The sequence below is a fragment of the Triturus cristatus genome, chromosome 9 (genome assembly GCF_964204655.1).
Source record: "Triturus cristatus chromosome 9, aTriCri1.1, whole genome shotgun sequence".
Taxonomy (NCBI): Eukaryota; Metazoa; Chordata; class Amphibia; order Caudata; family Salamandridae; genus Triturus; species Triturus cristatus.
Window position 1 is genome coordinate 1,160,630,979 of NC_140592.1, and position 27,834 is coordinate 1,160,658,812.

Sequence of the window (27,834 nt, forward strand, 5' to 3'; positions counted from 1 at the left end):
CAGGGTGGAAGTGGGTCTTTGCTGGAGTGGGCGTGGGAGTGGAGGCAAGGTTGGCATTGGAGAAGCGAAGCATGTATGTCGTGTAGTCAGTGTGTCATGGAACCATTTAGAGGTTTTCATTCCGTACTGCCTTCTAAATTAGGCCTCTAGTCTCTAGAAGAGTCATAGATTTGACAATATTATGTTTTGCTTTATTTGAATCGCTATCTGTCTGCCGCACTTTAGGGTAAGCCTTATCTTCTTGCTGTCACTACCTTGGGAGAGTCAAGTGACTAGTACAAGAAGTAGCTTCATTATTTATTAGAATGAAATAGAATTTCACAATGTGAAACCATCAAACCTAAAATCAATCCCGGCTTCCCCACCTGGCCAAATTGTGTGATCCTTGGCAATTGTTTTATTTCTCTTTGCATCCTTTTTCCTGTTTATCACATGTAAGAGCACCTTGAAATACGTGTGTTCACGATATGCACTGTACAAAAACCTCTCTGGTGTTCAATTTAAGAAGCTATAATGTTGTCCATGTTTAATATATTGGCATTGTTGTAGGGTGGGAGTAGTCATGAATGTTTCTTTGTTCATTTTTGAAAACTATCACTTTTAATGTACTTCTCAATGCAGTGATATAATCTGATGTACTAAGGTGAAACACTTCTGCATGGTAATGAAATACACTTTTTGCATTTTGAAGAGAATTTATCATCTTTTTAAACATTTTTTGCAAGATGTCTTAAATAATGAATGTGTTTCTAAAGTTATGGGCTGCAGCATAACTTTATTTGCTTCTTTTCTCTCTCTTCAGTTAGTTTGTAAATAAAAGCTTTCCCGTTTATTTAATATAGTGCTGAATGTTAGTTCTCTCTCTCAAGTAAAATGCAGCTCAGTGTGGTCGTTCAGCAGAAGGCCGCATGTGAAGGTCAGGAGGGTCGCATGCGGCCCCCGGGCCGTACCTTGAGTATCACTGCAGTACAGCATATCACAAAACCTCATCGCCTGCTAAGGAGTCCTGGCACCCATCCAGACATTTAACTAGCCATTTCCGCAAACCTACTTATCTTTTTAGGCATTTCCCAGTGTCTCACAAAAGGGCAAGCCTAAGCGACAACATAAAAGTGACCCCCACCATTTTAGACAAGGGAGTACATATTCTTCTTCCAATATTTTAGCACCAGTTGGCACAGCCATGCTGTATGAATAAGGGCTACTCTGTCGCCTTGCAGTTCTCACATTCAACTGTTCCCCAGGGGGAGAACTTCACTATATTCTCAGAGGTATTATATAGTGCACGAGAAGCGTAAACTGGATTAATGTGCACATAAGTGATTGGGATATGTTGAACCCGAACACAGCAATATTTCCAACATTTGTTGTTGACCTGGTAACCCAGTGGTCTCGTGGTCAGCCTTAAAAGAGATCGTTTTACCTGTGTTGCTCTTTTGAAGCATTTTCGGAACACAAATTCTAGAAGAAGGCGAGGAAAATATTTAGCAATAATCTTCACAGTCAGTCGTAACCCAAAGTACAAAATTGCCTTTAGTTGTGCCATCATAGGCCTGGTTTCAAAAGAACAGTAATTGAAGGTTGTATGACGGAACACCGCATGCATTTACCCCGCATGCCTTTACAACGCAGTCACTACCCTGACTACGATTACCACATGTTACTTTACCACACAAGTCATTGCAATGACTTGCTTTAAGGGGCGCTGGACCTTGGAATATTAGATTATTATTAGATTACATTTATAAAACGCAACTATTGCCCAAAGGGCGTGTTGGTGCTAGCAGTGGAACTGTAAGAGTCAGCAAAACAAAAAACTGAAAACGATGGACAATAGTAGCAAGGGGAGGAGAAATAGTATAAATTACTATAAATTACTATTCCAAATCCAGTCTACGCAACAGTAGGGAAGGTGTTGGACTTAAAAATACAGTACCAGTCCAACAACTGCCCCCCTAAACCAAGTCTTTGTAAAGACTTGCATGGTAAAGTTACGCCAGGTAACGTCACAGTCGGGGTAGTGACTACGCTGTAAAGGCAGGTTGTTGTTGTGACTGCGGGGTAAAGGATGCTTCCCTTAATTGTGGCGTCTAGCAAAGATGGAGATAATTTACTTAGAACAGCGACATTATGGGGCATATCAACAAGGGCTTTATCTCTGCTTTTTTGGCTTTAAAAGCCAAAAAAGCAGAGATAAAACTAGCACCCTATCAACAACTGGGTGCTAACATGCAAATTTGCATGTTAGCACCCTTTTACTCTACGCTTCCCCTTGCATCTCTAATGAGATGCAAGGGGGGCGTTCCAGAGTAAAATAATAGAAGAAATGTCGCTAAGCGACATTTCTCCTATTATCAAGAATATCGCTAACCCTGTTAGAGACAAAAAAAGCAGCGCTAACCACGGTTAACGCTGCTTTTTTACGTCTGGTATTTTTCTTGCGCGAGCTCGCAACATAGCCCCATTCAACAACACCTCCGTTTCCTTTCCTAGGCTCAGATGCACACGTGCGGGGCAGTATGCTTGGTCTGCTTAGACTCCCTCTGTTTTTGTGCCAATAAAGTTCCACAATATCTCTCCTCTACCTTCGTTGCTATCGCTACCAAGCGCAACGAACTTTTCTGTTTTTCCTTTCCTCCGCTCTGATTGGCTCCCGGTGGGCCAATCAGCTTGCGAGCTAGAGCATCCCACCCTATCAGGGTTAAGCTCTGTTTTTCCACCTCACCAGGGATTTGCCGTGGGGTCCTTTTAAGCATACGTCCGGCCCGGGTGCATTACAATCCGGACCCGGCAGCAAGAGGCTGTTTAGGCATAACGCGGGTTGAGAGCAGCAAGGGCGTAAGTAATCCTATTCCGCTCCTCAACCAACAAGGTAAGCGAGCCTTCGCTTTCTCACTCGTTCGTGATATTGACACGAACTCTGTTTCTCTTCCTTCTCTTCTTGATGCAGGGTGTGCCACTTTGCTCCCACCCCCCTACCGGGACCCATGAGGCTTCCAACGGACAGGCCTCGCTGTAAGACCCGTCCCCCCCTTTTTTTCTGCACACTGAGCATCGCGTGCAGTTAACCTAATCCCTAGCGCGATTTTTTCGCATTGAGTGTCACTGCTACATTTCACCTGCGATCCGAGCATTGACTACTAGTCACCATTGAGAGGACAACGTTTCGTTGCCCTTACACCGATATTCTACTATACCTAGGTGCACAGCTTCTCACATATTACTGCACCTGTGGTAGACCTAAAGGCACTCACTTGTCCTTCGAGCACATCAGTTTCAATTTGCTGATCTGTAGAGCACGTTTTGTGTGACAGACATTGATACCTCTCTTATGTTTTGTCTTTGTGTTGTTTGTCACTTTACATCATCAGAGTAAACTCGTTCCTCTCCCCACAATTAACTTTCCTGGCGGAGTTCACACTACTCAGTGTGTTTTTTGATTTTTCACACATCAGCCCACGGTTGGGTGTACCTTAGAGCGTGCACACCACCGGGGCTACGCACATCCCCCTCTGGTCCTGACGAATGCCCGATTAGCAATCTATGAGGCAGAAACATGTTGACCGCCACGGAGTGAACCAGGTCTTTTATTTTTTTGACCCTCACTCCTTTTTATTTTTTATTTCTTGCCTTTTAAGCAAAATTAATAAAGTTTCTTTTTTGACTTGATTGGTTATTTTAAATTCACTTTCCCCACACAACCAACCCAGCTCCGCAGTAACCTGGCGTCGCAGCACACTGGGATGACATTCGGTCGTCCCAGTGGAAGCCCAATGATGAAGCATGTCACCAACCAGGTTGGTGAGTGAGGGCTTTTTTCATACCCACCGGGTATTGTTTCAAATTTGCCAAGCCTATTTCCTGTGAACATAACGGTTCACAGGGAATCTGAGGCTCGTTGCTCGATTGATCGATGTACCATATTGATTAGAGTGCCCCTTCTTGGACACTGGCTTTATTGTTTATTGATTTTTCTGACTTAGCCATGATATCCTATGGAAGGAGGATATCATGGCTAAGTTTGCCTGTCCCTATCAACAAGCTAACGTGAGATTATCGCTGGGTTTCCAGCGATAATCTCACGTTAGCCACTTAGCGTGAGGATGTTTATCGCTATTGAGATAAGCGTTGCTAATAGCACGCTATCTCAGCGATGAAAATCAACGCTAGCCGGCGATAATTATCCTAGCGCTAAGTGCGCTTAGCGATAATTATCGCCGGTTGTTGTTGATATGCCCCATTATACTCCCAATAGCCTGGGGGCCAGGATGTTGGAAAACTCTTTAACAAATTCCACCAGGAGCTCATCAATCCAAGGATCCTTGCCACTAGCAAAACTATCTAGGGCACTTTTTAAATTCTCAAGCATGAGGGAGGAGGGAGAAGTTGCTTCATTTCTCCTTCAATCCATGCAAGAGCATCTTCCTTCAATATTCAGTGATGGCACAATTAGAATGGCTAGAATGGAACGCATAAACGTGCTGCCTGAAAACATTGAAGATATCACATGCAGATGTTGTGCTCAGACCATCATCTGCAGAGATGCTCGATTCCTTAGGGGTATAATTCCGCGCTTTCACCACGCAAGTCAGCGTCCTCCCCAGCCTGTCAACGCCTCCAAGTGCCCTAGCTCAAGCATTTGTTTCCCTAGGTATAATACTTCGCTCTCTGCTGTGTCCCTGAATTCTCTCAAAGTATCCTGCAAATTGAGGCGAGCTCTTTTTTACTTGGCTCATAATCAGAAATCAATCCCTAATTCAGTGTACACTGGTTCACCATAGCACCCGTGACTTTAGAGCAAAAAGGAGTCTTGTATTTCAGACCCCTCAGTCTCCAACTTATGATGTGCTGAAAAGGAGGATTATCCAGAAACAAAACCACCGGGACTGGTCCGATAACTCTATCAGCAAGGTCCTTCTCTCTCGTACTTGGGCCATCAGAGATTGTGATGCCAGTCAACAATCTATGCAGTAACTCGCATCAAGCACCGATGAATAGTAGAGGCCTGAATATGAGTGGCCCACGTTGGATGCAATAATTATCACACCCGATAAAACCCAACAGCGACAGAATTTATTGTGTTTGATGAGTATTATTATATTATTGCATAGTCCAACTTTTTGCAGAATAAAATGCAACTTTATATACCAGACCATTTTCCCAAGTTAAATTCCTAAAGGTTTCACCTGTTGAAATTCAACGAAGGTTATGAGCTTTATCACACCCCGTAATTAGCAGCTGTGATAAACATTGCACCACTTATAATTGCTATCTCTGTTTAAATATGTGCTGGTGTAGGGAACTCAATATAATGGGCTACTTGTAATTCAAAGTGTATTCCAAAACCAATGGATCTAACACCCTCTATGCATCAACAAGATCACATAGTTGCATAATACGAGTAAGTTCATTATTTGCTTTCGAATGTAGCCTATGGGACTCTGTTACTCTATGAGCTGTGAACAGAGCCAAGTTAAAGAGTACATTGGTATGCCGGCAAATCTGCAGAATTTGAACATCATATCACCTAAAAATTCAGGTGCATCAATATTAGGGCCATATATTTTCACTAATACCAGTGGTTGCATAACGAAGCACTCAACTACCATTGAACCTTTCAGCCGGCCTTCTGGAGACCTTTCCACATATATAAATCTGGCTCTAGACATAACAGATGAAAAAAAACGAATCCACTATTGACCTGGCCCTTGCCGTGCATCTCTGAGGTATAAAAATAAATAGGATCAACACACCCATACTACTAATCAATGTATACTTTAATTAATAAGACACCCTGAGAATAGACAACATGGGAGAACTAGTGCTTGCCTTGGAAAATCTAATCCACACCCATCCGTCCAGCGAGTTAATCATCGCTGGAGACTTTAACACATGTAGGGTGGGGAAAGGGATTTACAGATGCATCACGTAACATGCTAAACACATTTCTTAAAACCTATCGGCTAAACTCTGCCCAAAACAAGGCCTCCAGGGAAAACCTCCCAAGGTCCTTCAATAATATGTCTACTCTGGAATACCTCCTCCTAAGCAGCCCTCTCTTCTCACAGCTACTAGACTTCTCAATTGAAACTTAGGAAACCAGCCACCATTACCCATTAATCGCCACACTAACGCTGCCTCCACAGCTAGCCCAGACAATAGAATTCTTCGTCACTCCTACAGAGGAAGAAGCCTGTTCACTGCCAAAAAGAGTAAAATAGAGCAAGGTAAACACCAAGGACTTTGCAGCCTGGAAGTCGAAATGTTTACAGGGCAGTGACCACATCTCCGGAACAAATACCTTCCTGCAGTGGCCTAAAACTGCGGCAGCTCTGCATAAACTTCTGCAAGGGGAAACAACAAGAATACATCTGGGCATATATGGAATTAAGCGTTTCTCTCACTGCCACTACAGCAAGAGGAACCTTAGGATGGCTAAGCGGCAATATTTGCAAAATAGGAGTTTGGAACATTTTAACATCCTAGCAAAGGCCAAGAACCAGCACAACAGGTTATTATGGCAATACAAGTAACAACAACTGGAGGAGTAATGTTTACATTTCTTCAAACTACTGAAATACTCCACTCAGGCTGAGTTCTGGCAATATATCAACAGCCTAAAGTGACAATCCAACAGTGTTTCAGCCGCTTCCTTAAGAACTTGTATTGTAACCCTTCAATCAGTGCAAATGGTTCTGCTTGGACCATGCCACAGAAAAGCCTGCCATGGAACCCTCCATCCCCCAAGGCCGACAATCAGTCTCATAGCAATCAAACTTAATCTTTGACCTCTGCGGACCACAACCGAGTTGCTAAGGCACTGAAGAGAATACAAATTGACGGAGCCCAGGGACCAAAGAGGCTCCTGGCTCCCTATCCAAGGAGGACTATGATTTCTGGGTATCTTTGCTCTCATCATTATACCAACACTGCTTCACAACTGCTACCATCCCTGACTCTTGGCGCAGATGGATCCTACTCCCAATATTTTAAAAAGACGTCCAATCAGATCCTGCTAACTACAGAATGATTTCCATGCTAGTCATTGAGGGTAAAGCATACACCAGTTACACACTACAGGACTTGGAAAGCTGGGTCAGGGACGAGGACATTCTGCCATTCTTCCAGCCAGATTTCAGGATAAGGAGCATCACCATTGACAATGTTCTAGCAGTGGCTTAACTGGTGGACCACCCCCCTCAACCCAGCAACCCCCCCCCCCACTTTTCGCATGCTTTGTTGATTACACTGCCACATTTGATTGAGTCAACCATAAAATTATTTGGAATAAATTAACCTACTGGGGAATCTCGAATAAACTGCTGCAGGCAATGATCTCTCTTTATTCCTAAACATGGGTGAGAAAAAAAAAAATAACACAACACAGTACTATCTAAAGTCCATACTGATAAAGTCCTAAAGCATGTACGAGTCCTGGCGCCCATGCTTTTCAAGTTGTACACCGCAGAACTTTGGCAATCATTAAAAGCTGCAAACCTGTATCAATCAATGAACTTGTAAAGCGCGCTACTTACCCGTGAGGGTCTCAAAGCGCTGGGGGGGGGGGGGGGGGGGGGGGTGCTGCTACTGCTCGAAGAGCCAGGTCTTGAGGAGCCTTTTGAAGGTGAGCAGGTCTTGGGTCTGCCGCAGACAGGTGGGGAGGGTGTTCCAGGTCTTGGCGGCGAGGAAGGAGAAGGATCTGCCACCGGAGGTTGTACGTTGGGTGTGCGGGACGGCGGCAAGGGCGAGGCTGGCAGAGCGGAGCTGGCGGGTGGGGGTGTAGAAGTTGAGTCTGTTGTTCAGGTAGGCTGGTCCGGTGTTGTGGAGTGCTTTGTGTGCGTGGGTGAGGAGCTTGAAGGTGATCCTATTCCGGACGGGGGGCCAGTGCAGGTCTCTTAGGTGGGAGGTGATGTGGGTGCGGCGGGGGACGTTGAGGATCAATCGGGCGGAGGCGTTTTGGATGCGTTGTAGTCGTTGCAGGTGCTTGGACGGGATTCCTGCGTAGAGTGCGTTGCCGTAGTCCAGCCTGCTGCTGACGAGGGCTTGGGTCACTATTCTTCTTGTTTCGGTTGGGATAGGGTGACCAGATTCTCAAAACAAAAAACGGGGACAGGTCATAGACATAGAAGTAGGACTACGGTTTGCAGTAACCATCGACATAAAGGTAGGACTATTTGACAGCTGCCATGGACATAGAAAAAGGACTATAAAGACAGCTCCCTCCACAGACCGAGATGAAGCATTACAGACGAGAAATCAGAGGTCTTTTATTGGCTGTAACCATTAATTCCATTTAAACAGACTTTGCCTCAACATTTGCTATAGTTGGTGACCACGGCTTTAGTGCTGGTGGCGCCCTGTGCGACATTGTTTGTTGGCTCCCCCCCAAGACCACCTCCACCACGGATTCTCTCACTAGCACCCTTTAACAGTGACCAAGTCTCCATAACCACACTCTCTCAGATGCATTGAATTAGTTATATAGCGCCACTCATACCAGTGTAGGGTGTCCGAGCACTTCGCATCACACACACATTACACAGAGACAATCAATCATGCATGTGTAATCAGTGTATAGGAAATGTTACATAAGCCAAAGGACTAAAAGTGTAGGGAGTCACATGTCATCCATACTGGTAGGCAGTATAGTTTAAGAGTGCTTTGTGTGGAGAAGCACAAACGCAGAGTTGAAAAAGAAACAGCATAGTTGGGAGTTTTCTTTAATAATAAGAATCGATTTCTAGCCAAATTATCCCTTTTTGCAACATTAATCAATGCTCTAATAATGTATACTTTGCAGTGTGTATGCAGTTCTAGGATGAAAGTTAATAGCTCACTATTCTATATCAGGACTTTAAGTTATAAATTGCAAGTAACAAAAGGATATCTCTTTTGAAAGCAGTAATCTGCTGATCTGTTTACATCATACGCACTCTGTAATCTACTTGGTACAGGTTCTTTGCAGCAGGCATGTTAACCCTCTACACTAACTTCACCGAAGTCAAAACCTCAACTATACAAAATGCTGATCTCTCTCCAGGAAGATTATTAATCACACGAGTTATCTTGACATTTATGTGAGGCCTGGTAATTGCTGGGGGTAAAGAAACGCTGCAGCAGGTGCTTCAAAAGCATAATAAACTTTAAAACACGGCGCCCCCAGGAAGCCAGCACCCGGTGCGGTGGCACCGCTCGCACCGTCCTAAAGCCGGCCCTGGACACGAAGTACAAACAGGTTACTGTTTCTAAACAAGGATATAAGCAGGTCCTGCAAGTAGGCTTTTACAAAATAAAGACATTCAAAGACGCACTGCCATCAGTAGCTGTTGGAGCAGGAGCGCTGCATTAACAAAACAAAGGTATCTCTGGAAGCACCCTAAGTGACCGGCATTCAGGTGTGAATGTATGCAGATTGCATCCTTTGACTTCTCGGCCTGGAGACAGAGGTCGCATTCAAAGCGCTGAACCTCACGCTGTGGAATGAAAGGAGCACCTCTCCCCACCCCCCATCCCATTCAAAGCCCGATTTCCCTTCCTGCTACAACGCTCACCTAAACGTCACGCTTTAATCAGTGCAAAGAGAGCATGCACGCGCATGCTCAAACAACCGAAACAAATGAAAAACCGGGACATTTGTATGTTTAACCCGGACACTGTTTAAAAACCCGGACATTTCATTGAATTGGAGAAAAGTGTCGGGACACGGGGACACTTCTCCAAAAACGGGGACCGTCCGGGGAAAACCGGGACGTCTGGTCACCCTAGGTTGGGATCCACTTGTAGATCCTGCGAAGCATGCGGAGGGTGTTGTAGCAGGAGGAGGAGATGACGTTGACCTGCTTAGACATGGAGAGGGAGAAGTTGAGGATGAATCCTAGGTTGCGTGCGTGGTTCGTGGGTGTTGGAGCTGTTCCCAGTGTGGTCGGCCACCAGGAGTCGTCCCACGCCGAGGGGGTGGGGCCAAGGATGAGGACCTCCATCTTGTCCGAGTTCCATTTCAGACGGCTGCTCCTCATCCACTCGACGACGGCCTTCATTCCCTTGTGGAGGTTTGTTTTGGCGGTGTGCCGGTCCTTGGTGATGGAGAGGATGAGCTGGGTGTCGTCGGCATAGGAGATGATGTTCAGGTCGTGATGGCGGGCCACTTGTGCAAGGGGGGCCATGTAGACGTTGAACAGGGTCGGGCTGAGGGATGATCCCTGGGGAACGCCGCAGATGATGTTGGTGGCTTCGGATCGGAAGGGCAGGAGGCGGACTCTCTGGGTTCTGCCGGAGAGGAAGGACGTGGTCCAGTCCAGGGCCTTCTTCTGGATTCCGGCTTCTTGGAGGCGTGTTCTTAGTGTGCGGTGGCAGACCGTGTCGAACGCGGCTGACGGGTCCAGGAGGATGAGTGCTGAGGTTTTGCCGTGGTCTAGTTGGCGCCTGATATCATCTGTGGCGGCGATGAGGGCAGTCTCGGTGCTGTGGTTGCGTCTGAATCTGGACTGGGATGGGTCTAGGATGTTGTTGTCCTTGAGATGGCGGGTTAGCTGTATGTTGGCGATTTTCTCGATGAACTTCGCCGGGAAGGGGAGCAGGGAGATGGGCCGGAAGTTCTTGAGGTCTTTGAGGTCCGCCTTGGGTTTCTTGAGGAGGGCATTGATTTCAGCGTGCTTCCAGCTTTCCAGAAATGTCACTGTGGCGAAGGAGATGTTGATGACCTTCCGTAGTTGGGGTGCGATGGTTGCGTCCGCTTTGTTGTAACCGTGGTGTGGGTAGGGTTCTGACGGAGATCCTGAGTGGATGGAGTTTATGACCGTGCGTGTCTCTTCGTCTTTGACGTGGGACCAGGAGGTCAGCTGGTTGGTGCGGGTGGCGTTCGGGGTGGGGTCAGTTGCGGTCGGGGCGGACGAGGAGTTGAAGCTGTCGTGGATGTCGGCGATCTTGCGATGGAAGAAGGTAGCCAGTGAGTTGTACAGCTCTTGCGAGGGCGGGATGTCGTTGGTGTTGGCACTGGGGTTGGAGAGTTCCTACACAATGTTGAAAAGTTCTTTGCTGTTGTGTGCGTTGTTGTTCAGTCGGGCTTTGAAGGACGATCTCTTGACTGTTCTGATGAGGTGGTGGTGTCTGCGGATGGCGTCCTTGTGGGCTGCGTGGCTGTCTGGTGTGCGGTCGTGGAGCCATTTCTTCTCCAGCTTCCGGCATGTGTGTTTGGAGGTCTGGAGTTCTTCGGTGAACCAGGCGGCTTTCTTGCTGGGGTGGTTGCCGGAGGGTTTCTTGATAGGGGCGAGGGTGTCGGCGCAATCGTCGATCCATTGTCCGAGGTTTCGGGCGGCGGTGTCTGTGTCGGTGGGGTCGGTGGGTGGGTTCAGGGCGAGGGTGGTGGTCAGCTGGTCTTCGGTGACTTTGCTCCAGCAGCGGTGAGTCGGCAGTTGGGTGCGGTGGTGCGTGGTTGGTTTCTTGAAGGTGAAGTGGATGCATCGGTGGTCGGTCCAGTGGAGTTCGATGGTGTGGCTGAAGGCGATGAGGATGCTTGTGGAGAAGACGGGGTCGAGCGTGTGGCCGGCAGCGTGGGTGGGTTCGGTGACGAGTTGCCGGAGGCCGAGGATGGCGAGGTTGTCGATCAGGGTGGCGGAGTTGGCGTCGTTGTTGTTCTCGAGGTCGAAGTTCAGGTCCCCGAGTAGGATGTAGTCCGTGGAGGCGATTGCGTGGGTGCTGGCGAGGTCGGCGATGGAGTCGCTGAAGAGGCCCCGGGGTCCATGAGGTCTGTAGATGAGTGTTCCTCTGAGGGTGGTGTTGGGGTCGGTGTGGATCCGGAAGTGAAGGTGTTCGTCTGCGATGGTGTGGACCTGGAGGGTGTACTTGTGAACGATGGCTATTCCTCCTCCAGTTCCGTTGGTGCGGTCTCTGCGGGCGATCTTGTAGCCATCCGGGATGGCTATGGCGATGTCAGGTGCCGAGGAGTCGTTCCACCAGGTCTCGTCAGGAAGGCAACGTCTGGTGCGGCGGTGTCGAGCAGGTCCCAGAGCTCGACGGCGTGTTTGCGTGCGGAGCGGGTGTTGAGGAGTGTGCAGCGGAGGTGGTTGGGTCAGGTCCTTGGAGGTTTGGTGGTTCTGTCGCATGTGAAGTTGCAGGTGTGGCAGGAGAAGGGTCCGTGGGTGTATCTCGGGGCGGCCTGGAAGCAGCGGTGGTCTCGGCCGGTGTTGAGAGCGTGGAGGGTGTTGGCGTCGTATCGGAGTCTGGCATTGTGGCGTGTGCGGGGTCCAGGGGTTCGGGCGCTGGGCGCGGTCCAGGCACGGACGGGCACAGACAGGCTTGCCTTTGGCACGCCCGCTGCGCGCGGTCGCGCAGCGGCCACCATTTAAGGTGGGGAGGGCGGAAAGACCAGCTGGGAGGCGGGAGCGGGGCGGCGAGGGGGCGTGGCCTCAGGGGCAGCGGCAGAACAAGAGCGGGTTACAGAAAGCAAAAGGGGGGTGGGGGGAGCGAGTAAACAAAGGTTCTAAGAAACGGAGCAAAAAGCACAGAGAGCACCACAAAAACACAAACAGGATAGAAGATTCAAGCAAAGATCTGACCTAAGGTCATGGCGGTGAGCAGCGGCAGACAGCAGGCGCGAACCCGCGCGCAGTCACAGGAGCAGGCAGTCAGCTGGTGAAGCTGTTCGGCAGCAGGGGGGTGACCTGGCCTGCAAGCAGGGTGTATGTACCTAAAATTGGCAAGAAGCACCTATTTTTGATGCAATATGCAGAGGACAAGTTCATTATGGATCATAGAGCACCACAAAAACACAAACAGGATACAAGATTCAAGCAAAGATCTGACCAAAGGTCATGGCGGTGAGCAGCGGCAGACAGCAGGCGCGAACCCGCGCGCAGTCACAGGAGCAGGCAGTCAGCTGGTGAAGCTGTTCGGCAGCAGGGGGGTGACCTGGCCTGCAAGCAGGGTGTATGTACCTAAAATTGGCAAGAAGCACCTATTTTTGATGCAATATGCAGAGGACAAGTTCATTATGGATCATACCAAGAGGGGGATGCAAAAAGCACTGGACGCCCTCAATATCGATAACACCAAAACATATTGGTTGCGAATTGCACCAAAACAAAGGTTGTCACTTTCGGTTGTTATCTAAATAGGAATAAATTAGAAGGAGCATTAGGTAATTTAAAGATAACAAGCGACACAAAATACAACTATTTAGGCATCTGGTTCAGTGCCAGTGGAAAGTCAAAGCTTCACGCCACCCGAATGGAAGAGAAAGGAAGGCAGTGACTTACGCCTTATGTAAGCTCAATTCAAATCTGCACAGCCTGACCACAGAGCCATCTAGGGAGTAATACGAGCTAAACTTCTTCCAACCATCAGCTGTGGTCATCTAGCCTGCCTCGAGGCATTAAAATCAATAATGGAAAAGGCGCAGTGCGGAGCCGACAAGCGCATCTTTGGCATTCCATCTCATGTTCGAAACTCCTTAATATGGCTAGAGTTTGGCCTTCGCAAACAGTCCCTCGTGAATATGGCAGCCTTTATCCAGGACCATCATAAAGTCCACATCTCATCTGCACCTACAATGAAAGAGGTCCTAAAATAAATATTTGGCTCTGGAAAGAATACATGGACAGAATTCCTGTCAGTTTCACGCAACAAATTGAACCTGGCCTGGGAAAACTGTGAAGACAGCCCAATCCTAGCAGCATTACTAAAAACCGTATTGAAGAAACAAGTTAGGTTCCTCCCCATGCAAGAAGACACTATTAATATACAAGAGTCCAAATTGAATATTAAGATGATTATAAATTCATACAGGGAGACCTCAATCCAGCCATGTCTGACTAGCGCACTGAGGAAGGTAACACTAAAACACATTCTCTATGCGAGATTAATGGCCGTACCAATCAAAGAGCTCCATGCAAGATGGAAGTTATGCATTGCGCCAGGGCCATGCAGACTTTGTCATGTAGGGAAGAAACCCTGGAACATCTAATAAGTATCTGCCCAACTCTCCTGAATGCACACCGCACTTTATTAGGACCAGTCTTTTTAGCACACGGCGTGTGCACATGTATTGAAGCCAAAGAGCTGCTCTACTGCCTTGAGACTCTAGTAGGGTTGGTAAAATGTGGGAATTTTATGACGGCAACCAAGCTATTGCCGAAAGGCCTTCCTGCAGTAGCTTTAGTGGCACAGCATTAACACCAACCGCACTATAGCAGTAATTTCATTCCACATTATGCACTGTGCAGACATTTGTGCCGCTGCTACTCTGAAATCTGTTTCACAGTTTCATACTGTTTCACCATCCACACTATCAGCAATTTGTTTCTGGGGCGTGTCCCCACAGGTCGCCCATGGGTGAAGCCAGGGCCATCTTAACAGCATTATATGCTCCTGGGAAGGCAGTGCACTGGGCCCTGCCTACACAGCCACTCACAGGAATAAAAATGTTTAACGGAAAATAAGTGTTAAATTCCGGTGTGCATGGGGCCTACATGTTCGTGGGGCCCCGGGGCAACTGCCCAGCGTGCCCATGCGTTGAGACGGCACTGGGTATAGGAAGTGCACTGAATGGACTAAAAAGACAGTGGATGTGGCGGTGACACGAAGAGCAACAAATGAATAAGCACTAGGTAATTTAAAGATAACAAGTGGCACAAAATAGAACTATTTAGTCATCTGGTTCAGTGCCAGTGGAAAGCCAGAGCTTCACGTCACTCGAATGGAAGGGAAAGGAAAGGCAGTGACTTATGCTTTATGTAAGTTCAATTCAAATCTGCACAGCCCGACCACAGAAGCCATTCGGAGAGTAATACCGGCTAAACTTCTACCAACCATCAAGTGTGGTCATCTAGTCTACCGCGGGGCCAAAAATCAATAATGGAAAAGGCGCAGTTCAGAGCTGACAAGCGCATCTTTGGCATTTTCTCTCTTGTTTGAAACTCTTTAATACAGCTAGAGTTTGGCCTTTGCAAACAGTCCCTCAAGAATATTGTCCAGTACCATGATAAAGTCCACATCTCATCTGCACCTACAATGAAAGAGGTCCTGAAAGAAATATTTGGCTCTGGAAAGATTTCAGAGACCGAATTCCTGTCAGTTTCACGCAATTTCAACCTTGTCTGGGAAAGCTGGGAAGAGAGCTCATTGTCCGTGTGTGAATGACCTTGTAACAATTTTAATTAACTGAACAAATAAACTTATTACTTACTTACTCGACATCCAACCATGTGTGCCTTCTATTCCTTCCCGAATGGTGAAGTTTGCAATATTTCATATATAGTTCAATCGTCCCTTGGAATATGTAAAACTATATTGAGACATATCTATGTTGTAGAAGGCTTAGCTCTCTCCTTCCTGCTCCTTTTGTGCTTCTTCCAGTCCTTTTTGGGCGGCTTCGACAACGCTTTTTTGGAGCCCTTCTTGGGAACAGCGCAGACTTGGCTAGTTCAGACATGGTCGACAATCTGCAAGCACTTGCTGTGGAGTCAAGAGAAATGCTGACCTCGCATGGAAGCAAACAGTAGCGGCTGGTGTCTGGGCAAAGTGGCAGGGCGGAGGGGGGGACCGGGATGGACAACAACAAAATTCATAATAAAAGAACTTTAGCTGTTTGACGCTCTGACGCTCCTCTCTGGCTCCGTCACCGCGCACTGCTGGCACAGGCTCCCAGAATCCCCAGGGCCAATCCTGATGCTGCATGAACGCAGTGTCAGGATTGGCAAGAGTGCTGATGATGTGCACTCCCAGGGAGACTGGGAGCCTGTGCCTGCTGGTCTCTCCAACCCAGCAAAGCAGTTGGGTTGGAGAGAGCTTCAGTGCACATGATGGTCTGGCCTGCCTGAGACGGCTGGCCAAATCATCATGCGCACTGACAACCAGTGCACCTACCACTCCCTCTCTGCCTGTCTTCTCCGTGGCCCCATCCCCTAGACAACCCTATGGATAAAGATAAAATGATAATAAACACAGGTTCATTATCGATTTATTTTTCATTTTTTGGCTGCTGGAGTGGGGGGGGGGGGGGACGCTTCTGCACCATAGCGGAGGAGCTGCCGCTGGAAGCAAATGAAGAATGCATGAGTGGCGATATATGGTTTCTTGAAGCAGTGCTACATCAGTTTTGTGACGATCAAGATAGGCCACCACTTGTCTTGCCATACGGTCATTATAACCACGTATATTGCAACTAATTATTCTCGAGGCAGCCGCTGGACATCCTTTAGAATATGCGCCTATACAGATTAAATATATCCAATACAACCTTGTAAGCACTCAGGTCTCTCTCTACCACATAGAGTCTCCTGCCGATAGATAGACATGAAGTCAAACTGGTCCTGAAACCCCACAGTATGTCCCCACCAACTCCACCCCAACTTCAGATGTTAGCGAATACCCCATAAACAATGAAAGAGCAAAAGAAAACTCTTGCAGCAGCCATCGCTGGCTTCACGCATTAGGGTGCCAAAGAGCGTATGCACGCCCAGGCCAATACATCACCCATTATTACTGTAATGAAGATAGGCCCGCCAAGCCCAACAATGTGCTGCATTGACCCTGCAACGCTCGCAACAGGAGACAGGACTGCTAGAGCCAGATCTCGACTCTCTCCTGGGCGGTAGATATAGATCAATAAATATCTGTGCTGCTTCCGGTTGCTGAAGACATGCACCTATCGCTTATTTTTGACTCAGTTTGGCAGGGTATAACAATGAGTATTTAAAAGATTTCCCATGGGGCTGGGAGTGCGGTAAGGAGAGTGTTCTGTTTGTTGCCTGCAGAGGGGCTGTGCAAGACGCCAGCAAAAAGGAGGAGAGAGCACCAGGCACCCAGTGGTGGTTCTCTTGCCCCAGATCCTCCTTTCATCCCAGAACTATGTTTTATGAAAGTAACTCTGAGTCTCCTGGCACCCAATAACCATAACCATCGGCGAGGCTCTCATTGATTTTAAATTACTCCTGGAGCTGGAACGTTTGCACTTGGGTTTAAGAGTGTGCATGCCCCTGTTGGTTAGTCCTATGGCTAGAGCAGTAGCTTAGTAAAAGTAGGAGAACATTTCTGGGACACATGTTATTAAATGTAATGCTTTATTGACATGGTAACAGGTGAGAATGCAAGGTGTTTTTTTATAGTATAATGAATGCTAATGGCTTCGTGTACTACGCCCATTAACTTTAATGGAGGGTTATAACGTATTACTTATTGGTAGTGTTCCCATTGATTTCAGTGATGTTGCAATTGTAAAGTATAACATGTTACTGTTTTCACGGGTGTGATATAAAGTTTAATTGACATGGTAATAATTGACAATGCAAAGTGTTGTTTTACAGTATAATGCATGCTATTGACTTCAGGTACTACCCCAATGGTCTTCGTATGAGGGTTATTACATATATTACATATTGGTACTGTTCCTATTGGTTTCAGTGATGTTACACTGGTGAAGTATAACATGTTACTGCTTTTACAGCATAGTGACACCCTGACAAAAGCCAATGGGCCTGCCTTATTGATAATGACAACCTCATATATTAAGATACAGTACAGGTGGTTGATATTGTGAATAATGGATACAGGACTCGCTAGGGGTGTATGAAGGTGTCATCAAAAGTATTGCCATCTATCTGATTCTAGTTTGTGTGTCTGTAAAATAAAAGTACTTTTCCTTTTCAAAAAGAAAAAGCACTGAGTGGTCAATAGTTTATTGAGAGTTGTTTTTGCATACCAGCTATCTGGGTTTCAGCCCACACTACCTCCCCTGAGTAGGTCTTGGAATTCTCTGCCTCACTACCCTGAGAGATTTGTAGTAGGTAGCCCAGAGCGATGGTGTCGTGATCTCCCGAGTACACACTCGTCCCATGTATGTAATAAGTCACGAGCATTGTTTATCGTTGAGTGCTGTTTCACAAGCTTGGCCGAACAGCTGTTAGGAGTGTGCTAGTTCTTATGCACATTATTGTCTGATTCGCACTATGAAATTTTCTTTATGTTGTTTGAAGGGAAGATGTTGTAGTATGTAGCCCGGAGTGATGGTCTCATTATGTCACGAGACCACACTCTTCCCATGTATGTAATGAGTCACGAGCATGGTTTATCTATAAGTGCTGTTCCACGAGCATGGCCAAGCAGCGAATTATGAGAGTCCAAGCAACTTGCGTCAGTTGCACCTTGAGCTCATGGCAGCTGGACGGCCCCGGTCGTGGGTGCGTTTTCTTATGGAATTGGAATAAAGCATCTTTACCTCTACCACCGTTTTGCCTTTCCATTCATCACAAGATTCTAGTGCTACAATGGGGTACGTGGTTCCCACTAAAAAGAAGCTTGCGAATTAACATCTTTCTCACCTAATAACACAATTTCTTACAGCAGTCTAAACACTTACTGTGTATCAGTGTTGGTACAGCTCTAATAAGGAACATCATTTGTAGTTAAAGCAAACATATCAACTTCAAATAAACACTGATATACCCTCTATTCTACCCATTTGTATGATTTATTAATCTAGCATATTTTCATAAAAAATGTCTAGAGACTAGTTTTCAATTGGATGTCAATGCAAAGTCCTCCTGTTGTAGAGCCTAAATCAGAGGGGGCTGGTAAGGTAAATCCTGTGTTGGAGGGCTTTCTGCATGTGGAATTACCTCTGCCATGCAGTTCCGTGGCCATGGTAACTCCTTAGGTAGATAATCCTCCGAGATATAGCAGATCTACATCCTCTACCACACTGGCAGTGGAAATCAATAATATTTTGAGTTCTCTCCAAAGGATTTAAACAATTACCAACCAAAGTTCACTCCCACCAACATTTATTTTCCAATTTGAGGGTACATTGTCTCTGTTTGCAACTCCAGTCTCTCGCACATGCAGTGGGAGGACATGAAGGCTGTGTTTTCCAGCATGTACTCACCTGTTTATAAATTTCCTCTGTCCTTTACATGGTGATCTGTCAGAATACTAACATGGTGGCGGATTAGCTTGTACAGATGGTGTACCTTGGAAGAGCAATGACAGAACCAGAGGCATCTCAATGGGTAAAATGGCCACCAAATTCAGAATTTTAAACTGAAAGGCTAAGCTGCAGGAGGCCTACAGAAGATTTCAGATTTTTGGGCAGATTTTATTTTAACATCTTTCTCTTAATCAGGCCCTTTGTTTGATAAAATCCATATATTGAAGGACAATTGTACTGAACTCAATAAATGTATATGTTACAGTGTGAGAAAAAATCTAGGTGCACTATCAGTCCATTTCACAAAACCTTTTCTTTAAGTAGTTGTATTTTACTCTAATATGTAAAGTACTTCTTAATTTCCATTCCTGATTCAGAAAGCAGCTCTATGAGTGAGTAATTATGTCTTAGCCCACCCTTTTCCACAATTTACTTAATAATTTCCTGGAGTAATACCTGGATAAATACATTTTACACGTAGAAATGTATGAGTAGTCACACCCCAGATCTGAGTAAAACACACTTCTCATAGCTTTGCGAATCAACAGTAGATAGTCCGGTTTTCTTTATGTTAAGGGCTCATATGAATCAGTCCTTTAAGTAACAAAGTTTTACACCTGGAAATTGATGTGTCGCTGCAGTCACAGTTTCCCATTTCCCTATGGGAACTTGTGCTGTGGCCATAAACCGCCTGTAGCACAAGCTCCCATAGACAAATTTAAGATTGTGTTCATCCATGCACCGCGTACCAGGCACCTAGCGTTTCATGCCACACTGTGCAGGGATGAACAGGGGGGCACAAAGCGGCCCCCTACCAGAGGCTGCAAAGAGAAGGGGGTCCTGCTAGGGACCCAAACTCGCTTTCTGACAGGCTTTCCATGTCGGAAAGCCCGGCATGGAAAGCCTGTCGGAAACTGAGCATCGTAATCCCAATGGCGGATACACCGTCCATTGGGATAATGGGCCGGTCTCTGACTGGCCGACGTGCTCCTTGAGCCAGTCGAAATCCAGCTGAAATGACCGACTGGTTTCAATTCCGATCGCCTATATTGTAATTAGGCAGTCGGAATTGAAACCGACGATCTCGGCTTTCTGACGAGATCGTAATAGGCCCTGCTGAGTTAACTTATTAGTTCTGCAAATTTTGAAAAACCATTTTAACTGCTATTGTATGGCACTTAAAAAAATTCAATTTACTCGTGGTAATATTCAAAATATATTTTCTTTTCTTGTTTTTCCAGTTTTTAATAGGTGACCGTGAGAGAGACCACCAGTGCAATCCTCACTGCTCCAGATCTCAGTTGAAACCAGTTTGTGCCTCCGATGGCCGTACGTACGAATCAATATGTGACTACCAGCATGCCAAGTGCAGAGATGCAAGCCTCAATGTGATTCATCGTGGCAGCTGCAAAGGTAGGGCTCATGCTGAATTTGTCTTCTGCAACACAGCGTGAATTCAGACATAATAGACTGTTGTAACACGTATAGTGCACTGGTTGCATGTTACTACATTTGCTTCAACTACATAGACCTATAATTTAAAGTGTGTTTACCATTACCCCAATTTCACACCCCCTCAATTTTTATTTACATGTTTAACTAAAACCAATTTTGTTCATTTTGTAATGTAATTGTAAAACTAATTGTACATGTTGAGGCTACTGATGAAAGGTATTTTAGAATACATAGTATTAGGGCAGTAGTACTCTCCTACATACTTCTACATACCTTTGGAGAATTGTCCCCACAACATCTACAATGGGAATAGTGAGAGAGCATTCATATATATAGTTAGTGCAAATGAAATCAATCTTTGCACATTTTTCTAATAAGGTGTTGGACATTTTGGGATGGATTCACAAAAGCAAACTACAGTATTTCTGTAGTACTACTTTCTGTACCCATAAATGCTTTTGTGATTTGGCTCCATCATGTTTTTCGATGTAACTATTATAATTCATTTTACTCTGATAATTACCATAATTGTTTGAATGGTACCTACTATATCTCAGCTATTCAAAACCCAAATAACAAACTGTAAATTAATTTTAATTAACCGAATGTTAATGTATGCTTTAGTCTTACCCTACCACAATAGTAAACCTACCCTGTAATTTCTTTTAATTTAAATTATTCAGTTGATCATTCCTAACTTAATTCTAAAGCTAACTGAATGAACGAAGAATGAATGAATCTGCATTTTTTGTAGTGCGTCGTTAACCTCAGCAAAAGGTATCCTTGCACTGTGTATATCCTACTCTTGAGTGGAAAACGAGGCAAAGAGAAAAACAGACAGTGTTTTAGTTTTTACAAAATTAGGTCAAATGAGTAAGTCTTCAGCTGTCTGTTTTTGTGTATATTTTTAAGTAACTAACCCCAGTAAAAGATGGGTCAGTGGAATAACAGACATCTTTTTTTTTTTGTTTAAATGTGGTCAAATAAGCTAGCTCCTGATACGAGACACTATTAAAATTATCGCTATGGTATAAAAAAACTTTATTGCTCGCACCAACAATAACACGCTCGTCAGCCGGCAACCCAACCCGGAAGTGAGGACAAGCACCGTGGTCAGCGGTCTAGTCGCTCACTCCAATGAGGACATCGCAAAAGACGTGGTTAAATAGGAAACCTGCTCGCGGCTCCAGTAACGTTGGAGCCTTGAGCGAGTACAGACAGGTTTGCTGAGAGGGAGTAGCCTTGATGGAGTAAGTAGATGCGCACTGTCTTGTGTTCCGACAGCGTTCGCTCACACTCTTTTGTGACAGTATTGTGATTGGCAGATTCCGACTCCCATTTAGTCTCACTATGTGACTATAATTTTTAGGGTGTGACTACAGGCGTCCCTTCCAACTCCTCGAAGGACTCATGGGGCCAAATGATGGTCACATATAATGTATGTAATTAACCTTTATATTAGTATGACGATAACAAGATGATGTGCCAACCGACTTTTTATATGTTACTTGTTTTTGTACTGTCATGTGAGTCTCATTATCACTGGTTTTAGCACTTTAGAGGCATGGTTTTGGTATTTTCACCACCACAACCACTGAATCACCACTGATTTTTAACTCTAGACCTAAGGGCAGTATTTTTTATATTTAACACAGTCCAATTAGGTGCTGTATATTTGTTTTTGTATTTTTATTACTACTATTATGTTCACAGTAACAACAGGAGTGGGAGCATCATTTCTACTTTAAGGTCCTGACCAAAACCCTTGGGATAGGGCTTGAAACTAGTTGACCTACCAGGGAAACAATAGGTATTCACGCCTAGAGTTTTTCCCGCGTATCCCCAGATTATAGTATACCATTTTAAGGGTAAGAATTAAAGTTGTTTTGGTCCCACTAATCTGGTATTTTTAACCTCTTTTTCGCTCTTCAAATAAAACCCACTCCATCTTCATTTTAAGACCACATAGGTGTATAGGTGTATAGGGACACCCTATTTTTCAATTAAGTGCTCCCGCGTATTCGTTGGTAGCAGCACGCCCCTGCATGTAGAGTGTAGGTATGGACCCTATGATGAAGCAATCCACCAAGGGGAAACCCGGGTGGGTGAGGGTTATTGGAACGAAAAATCTTTTTTCTTTTTCTCAAGTTCCTGCAAGGGGTGCTTTCTTCCTTTTCTGATACGGAAGGGACCCTTTTTGATTATTTACATAGTCTCGTGTAGGACGGGTCCCTACTTTTCCTACCTCTACTCTCCCCCTTGTGTTTTGAAATTTACAGGCAGCGGACAGCAGCAGGAGTTAAACTTCCCTCTTTCTTCTTTTGTGACCAATGGATATTATCTACAGTGACGACTCGCACACATCTTGTTAATTCACATACTGCACACCCAACATGGCAGAGATCACGGGCCTCACTATTTCGGCTGAAGAAGTGGAACACACCCTGGCAGCCAGCATCCCATTTGAGAGAACTGGTGATTCTACTCTTGGGCTAGGAAACAACGATTGGGACGAACTGAACACTTTAAAGAGGAATCAAATAAAGACCACGATTCATGGTATTATGATGACCGAATATTTATGAGCCAATGCGGCACCACAGGGTCTTATTGGTAGATATGAGCCTTTCATCTTCTAACAAGACAAGGTTTTCAAGAAGGATTAGTCACTCATCTCGTGGCACTTTACGAGAGACTGGCTTATCCTTATCATAAAAACTGCAACACGATTAGCACAAGAAATGAAAACCCAAATTCAAGATCTAGAGGTAAGTCTGAAATCATATCAGTCAACCAGCTCCATAAAAAAGAATCTTGAGGAGCTCAACAAATCACTGAATGACTTTGAATTGTCGCTTAAGCAAAGCAAATTCATTAAATTGAAAAAGGACAGAAAGAAAGTGTATCCATATATCAGAGAGGATTATGTATCCTCAAGGAAGAACCCCGGTTACAACACGGACTGTGATGCATTTGATACTGGGTCAGATCACTTGAATTCCAGCTCAAGCACAAGGACACCTGGCAATTATACTGTAGGAACTACAATAGAGGCCCACGAGGCCAATGGGGTAATTATCAACAAGCCCCAATGTATCCATAACCATTTTTCTATGGTTCGCCACCACAAATGCCTCCGCACCAACACTTTTTCAACCCTTGGGAACACCCCATGGACACACAAGACAACAACAAGACAACCAATATGAGTCTTTTTTAGGATCAGGCAACTAGAGCGGGAGGAAAAGGAAACGGAACCGGGTACACTGTGTGCGAACCAACAAGTGGAAACTTGAAGCATGACGGGCTCTCTGAACAACCAATCCGGACTGAGCAACCAACCAGCCTAATCGTGAACCTTACAGACACAGTCCTTACTTCCATCCAACAGGGCATCCTGGAAAAGGGCCTTGGCTTTGTTCTGACCTCCAATGTGGATAAATTCAAACTGAGTTGCGAGGTCAACAAGTTTATAAGGAAACTGAAATTTAAGAGCGTTTTTCTCGTCAAAAACAAAACAACGATAAACAAAGGAATGACATGGGACTGAGGAACAAATCAACTTTCACCCCCCCAGCAACCAGCGTAATAGTGAAGATCCTAGCTTTTGAAAAGGCAGTACTGAAGGAAATAGAAGAACTGAACCCTAAGAACATCAAGGTCTTCCACAATACGTCCAAACAGGAACTACAAGCCAATAAGGATCTTTCACAGAATGACAATCTGGTAATAAAACCAGTGGACAAGGGGAGAGCGATCGTAATCCAGACGAAGGAGGCTTATTGCACAGAATGTCTCCGCTTAGTACATGACCGACGGAACTACGAACCTCTGGCTACTGACCCTACAGAAAGGATCAGAATATGAGTGGGAAGCATGGTCGAGGAGGCCCTTGCCCACAACTGGCTTTCCAAGAGAGAAGGGGATTTCCTTATAAACAAAAATCCTGTCACCCTGTATTTTTATACCATCCCGAAGATACATAAAAATTTAAGTAAACCTCCGGGACGCCACATTGTTTCAGGGATAGGGTCCATTTTGGATGCCCTTTCTAAGTTTGCTGACGCTTTCTTGCGACGCATCATCCAGGGAACCGAAACATACCTCAAAGATACCAAAGACATTCGACGCATCCTGAACAATCTACCGTTTACTGAACACACGCAATGCCTTATTGAACTCGACATAGAGAGCCTATACACCAGCCTCCCTCACACTGAAACCTTGGAGATTTTAGAGGCAGTCCTTTTTAACACAGAATGGAAATACCAGACCCCACGCAGTTTGGTGATGTAATGTTGCCATCTGGCCTTGACTGAGAATTTCTTTGCCTTTGAGGACCAACTACTCCTACAGAAGCACGGCACAAGCATGAGGAGCACTTTTTCTCCCAGTGTAGCGGGGCTGTATGTCCACCACCTCGAGAAACAGAAGACCCTCTCACCCAACAACCCACACGTGAATAGCATAGGGCTCTGAAAGAGATATATAGATGACGTGTTTGTCATCTGGAACTGTGATGAGGACACAACTAAGTCATTCATCACATGGCTTAACGAACAAAATGTAGTATCTCAAATTTACCTACACAATCTCCAGAACCGAAATGGTCTTTCTGGACCTCAACGTTTTCGCCAATTGAGCTGGTCTGAAGACTACGACACACTTCAAAGCCACAGCAAAGAACTGCCTCCTAAGTTTTTTTTTCAAAACTCTTTTTATTGAGTCAGCAGATACAGTAATTGTAGGCGTTACAAAGTAGTTAAAACATATGAATGTCCATATATTGAATGCTGAGCAGGTGACTGTTATATAACTGTTGTAAAACAAAAAAGTACACCATTCGGGTCTGTAAATGACAGCCCCAAACATTTCAAAGTCCTGTGTCGTAGACTGCGAAACAAAATCCCGGTCATGCCCTTCAAGCCCCTTTACGTACATCATATCTAACTGAACAGCCTTACTGCCCTGTGCTGCAGCTCTATACATTTTCGATTTCCGCAGGGTGTGGCGGAGGTGGTTCCAATAAAAGGCCCCTATAATCTGCCCATTGTTTCCATATTTTAAAGTGTTTCTGAGGGCACCCTCGCTCTTTAAAAATGGGTTGTTTCTGCCCCATACACCAGTCGAGACCGGCCCTCCAAGCACTCAATTTGGGTGGAGCCGGATCCTTCCATGCCCTTGCAAAATCCCTCTTTGCTAGGGTAAGACCCAAGAACAGTAGATGTCTTTTATAGATATTGCCCCCGATTTCATCTGTAATATGCAGAAGAACTAGCTTAGGCAAAAGAGGTATAACCCAGCCTAGCACTTCAGATAAACAGCAAATAACCCCCCTCCAAAACCGGCCCAGTGTATCACAGCTCCAAACGGTATGCAGTAGTGTACCTTCCTCGCTATCACATCGTAGGCACATGGGGGATTCTATCAGCCCCGCCCTCCAAAGCTGATACCTAATGAAATAAGTGCGGTGCAAATACTTGAATTGAATAAGCCTTAGACGGGATTCAATTGCAGCGTATCTCGGGGACTCCAGGGCTTCTCTCCAGTCATCACCATCCAGGGGGCCCAAGTCCGTCTGCCATTTATCCCGGAGGGGATCTAAAGTCGTGGAGAGATTTGTCACCAGCGTTTAGTAGATCTTTGCGGTTGTATGATCACCCAAATCCCCCATAAAAACTTTGGCCTCAATAGGGTTGAATTCGGGAAGGGAGTCTAGGTGAGCAATATATGGGGATAAGGCATGTCTCAGCTGCAGATAATTGTAGAATTGAGCATGTGGCATGTCATATTCATTTCTGGGATCCTGAAAAGATTTCATCGTGATGCCATGCATAACGTTGTCCAAAGTAGATATACCTATAGCGTCCCATTGTTTAAATCCTACTAACACGGTCACGTGTGGCATAAGGCTGCTCTGCCAGAGAAGGGTCTCCCCCGTCAATCGCCGCAACCACCCCACTTGACGCAGCGAGTCAGTCCACACACCAAAGATAACTCGAGTCGCTGGCGGCAGCTTACGTTGCACCCTCGGCGTATAAAGCAGTCTGTGTGGCAACACATCCCCCATCAGCCATTTCTCTACCCGACATGCCGGATCATTGCTAATTCCTTAGCACCAGTCGTTTAAGACCAAAAGGGGGGAGGCCACATGGTTCGATTGGATATCGGGGTGACGATACCCCCACAAAAGGTTGATTGAAAGCATGTCTTAAGTGACACCATAGCGGCCTGATCGTGCCACAAAAAGTGGTTCAACCTGGAGTTTAGCTGTCGAAACCAGGAGAGCGCTATCTGATGTAGTTGGTATAGGAGAAGAGGAAGGGACACCATTTTAAATATTGTGGATCTGCCCAGTATAGAGAGGGGCATACGCGACCACGACTCCATCTCTGCCTGAGTGTGCGTCCAGATGGGGGTAATATTCTTTTCCCATGAAACTGACTGGGTATCCGAGATGTACACTCCGAGATATTTCAATCCGGTTGTGGCCAACGTCACCTCCGTCGTCCAGGTGCCCATAACCGGACCCCCACGTATTGCCACTGTATAGATTTCTTAGCATTCATGTAAAGCCAGTATGCCGGCCGAAAATCTGCATTATGCTGAGAATGCGCGGTCCCGTCCGACGTGGGGCCATAAGAAAAAACAGGACGTCGTCGGCATGAAGAGCGATCCGATCCGGGAACCCCCCGGGCCATTTGAAGCCCGTTATCTGTGCATCAATACGGACCCATGTGGCTAACGGTTCCATAGCTAGGGCAAATAAATATGGGGAGAGGGGGCAACCTTGACAGGTACCGCGTCCTATAAGGAAGGGATCGAATACTATACCAGCTATTCTGACCGAGGCCGAAAGGTCAGTGTAGAGGAGTTTAATATAAGACATAAGGCGTGGGCCAAAGTTTAAGCATTGCAAGAGAGCAAACAGATATGTCCATCCCAGCGAGTCGAATGCTCTGTCAATATCCGCTAAAAGCAGGGCCACCGGGCCCCCGAGGCGATCAATGGCCGCAACTGCATTGTGCACCCATCGGATATTGTGGCACGTAGTCCGATGGGGCATAAAGCCGTCCTGATGTGGGTGAACCAGTTCTGCCGTATAAGGGAGAATACGATTGGCCAAGGCTTTAGCCAATAGTTTTGCCTCAATATTTAACAAAGAAATAGGGCGATACGAGGAATATTGATCCCGGCTTGCGGAACACCGCGATTTCAGAATGCCGCCAACCCGGAGGGAGCTTTCCGTCTTCAAGGGCTGCATGGATTGCTCCCAAGTAGTGAGGGAGGAATTGAATCTGGAACGATTTTAAAGAATTCCCGAGGGAAGCCGTTCAGACCCGGTTCTTTCCCGGATCGTAAGTCGACCAAGGCAGCACTCAGCTCGTCAGTTGTCAGTAGGGCTTCTAGCTCCCCCTTTACAGCGTCCAAAATGGCCTTAGGAGGCAAATCATTGAGAT

At 45.9% G+C, this 27,834-nt stretch overlaps 1 protein-coding gene across 8 annotated transcripts in view; it reads left to right on the forward strand.

Annotated features, from left to right (window-relative positions):
* The window catches only part of SMOC1 (SPARC related modular calcium binding 1), a 798,046-nt gene that overhangs the window by 92,151 nt on the left and 678,061 nt on the right, over nucleotides 1-27,834 (forward strand). For all 8 annotated transcript variants that reach the window (XM_085627140.1, XM_085627133.1, XM_085627137.1 and 5 more), the window contains exon 2: nucleotides 20,161-20,332. In XM_085627140.1, coding sequence (XP_085483266.1) covers nucleotides 20,161-20,332 — 172 coding nt within the window. The remainder of the gene's footprint in view (nucleotides 1-20,160; nucleotides 20,333-27,834) is intronic.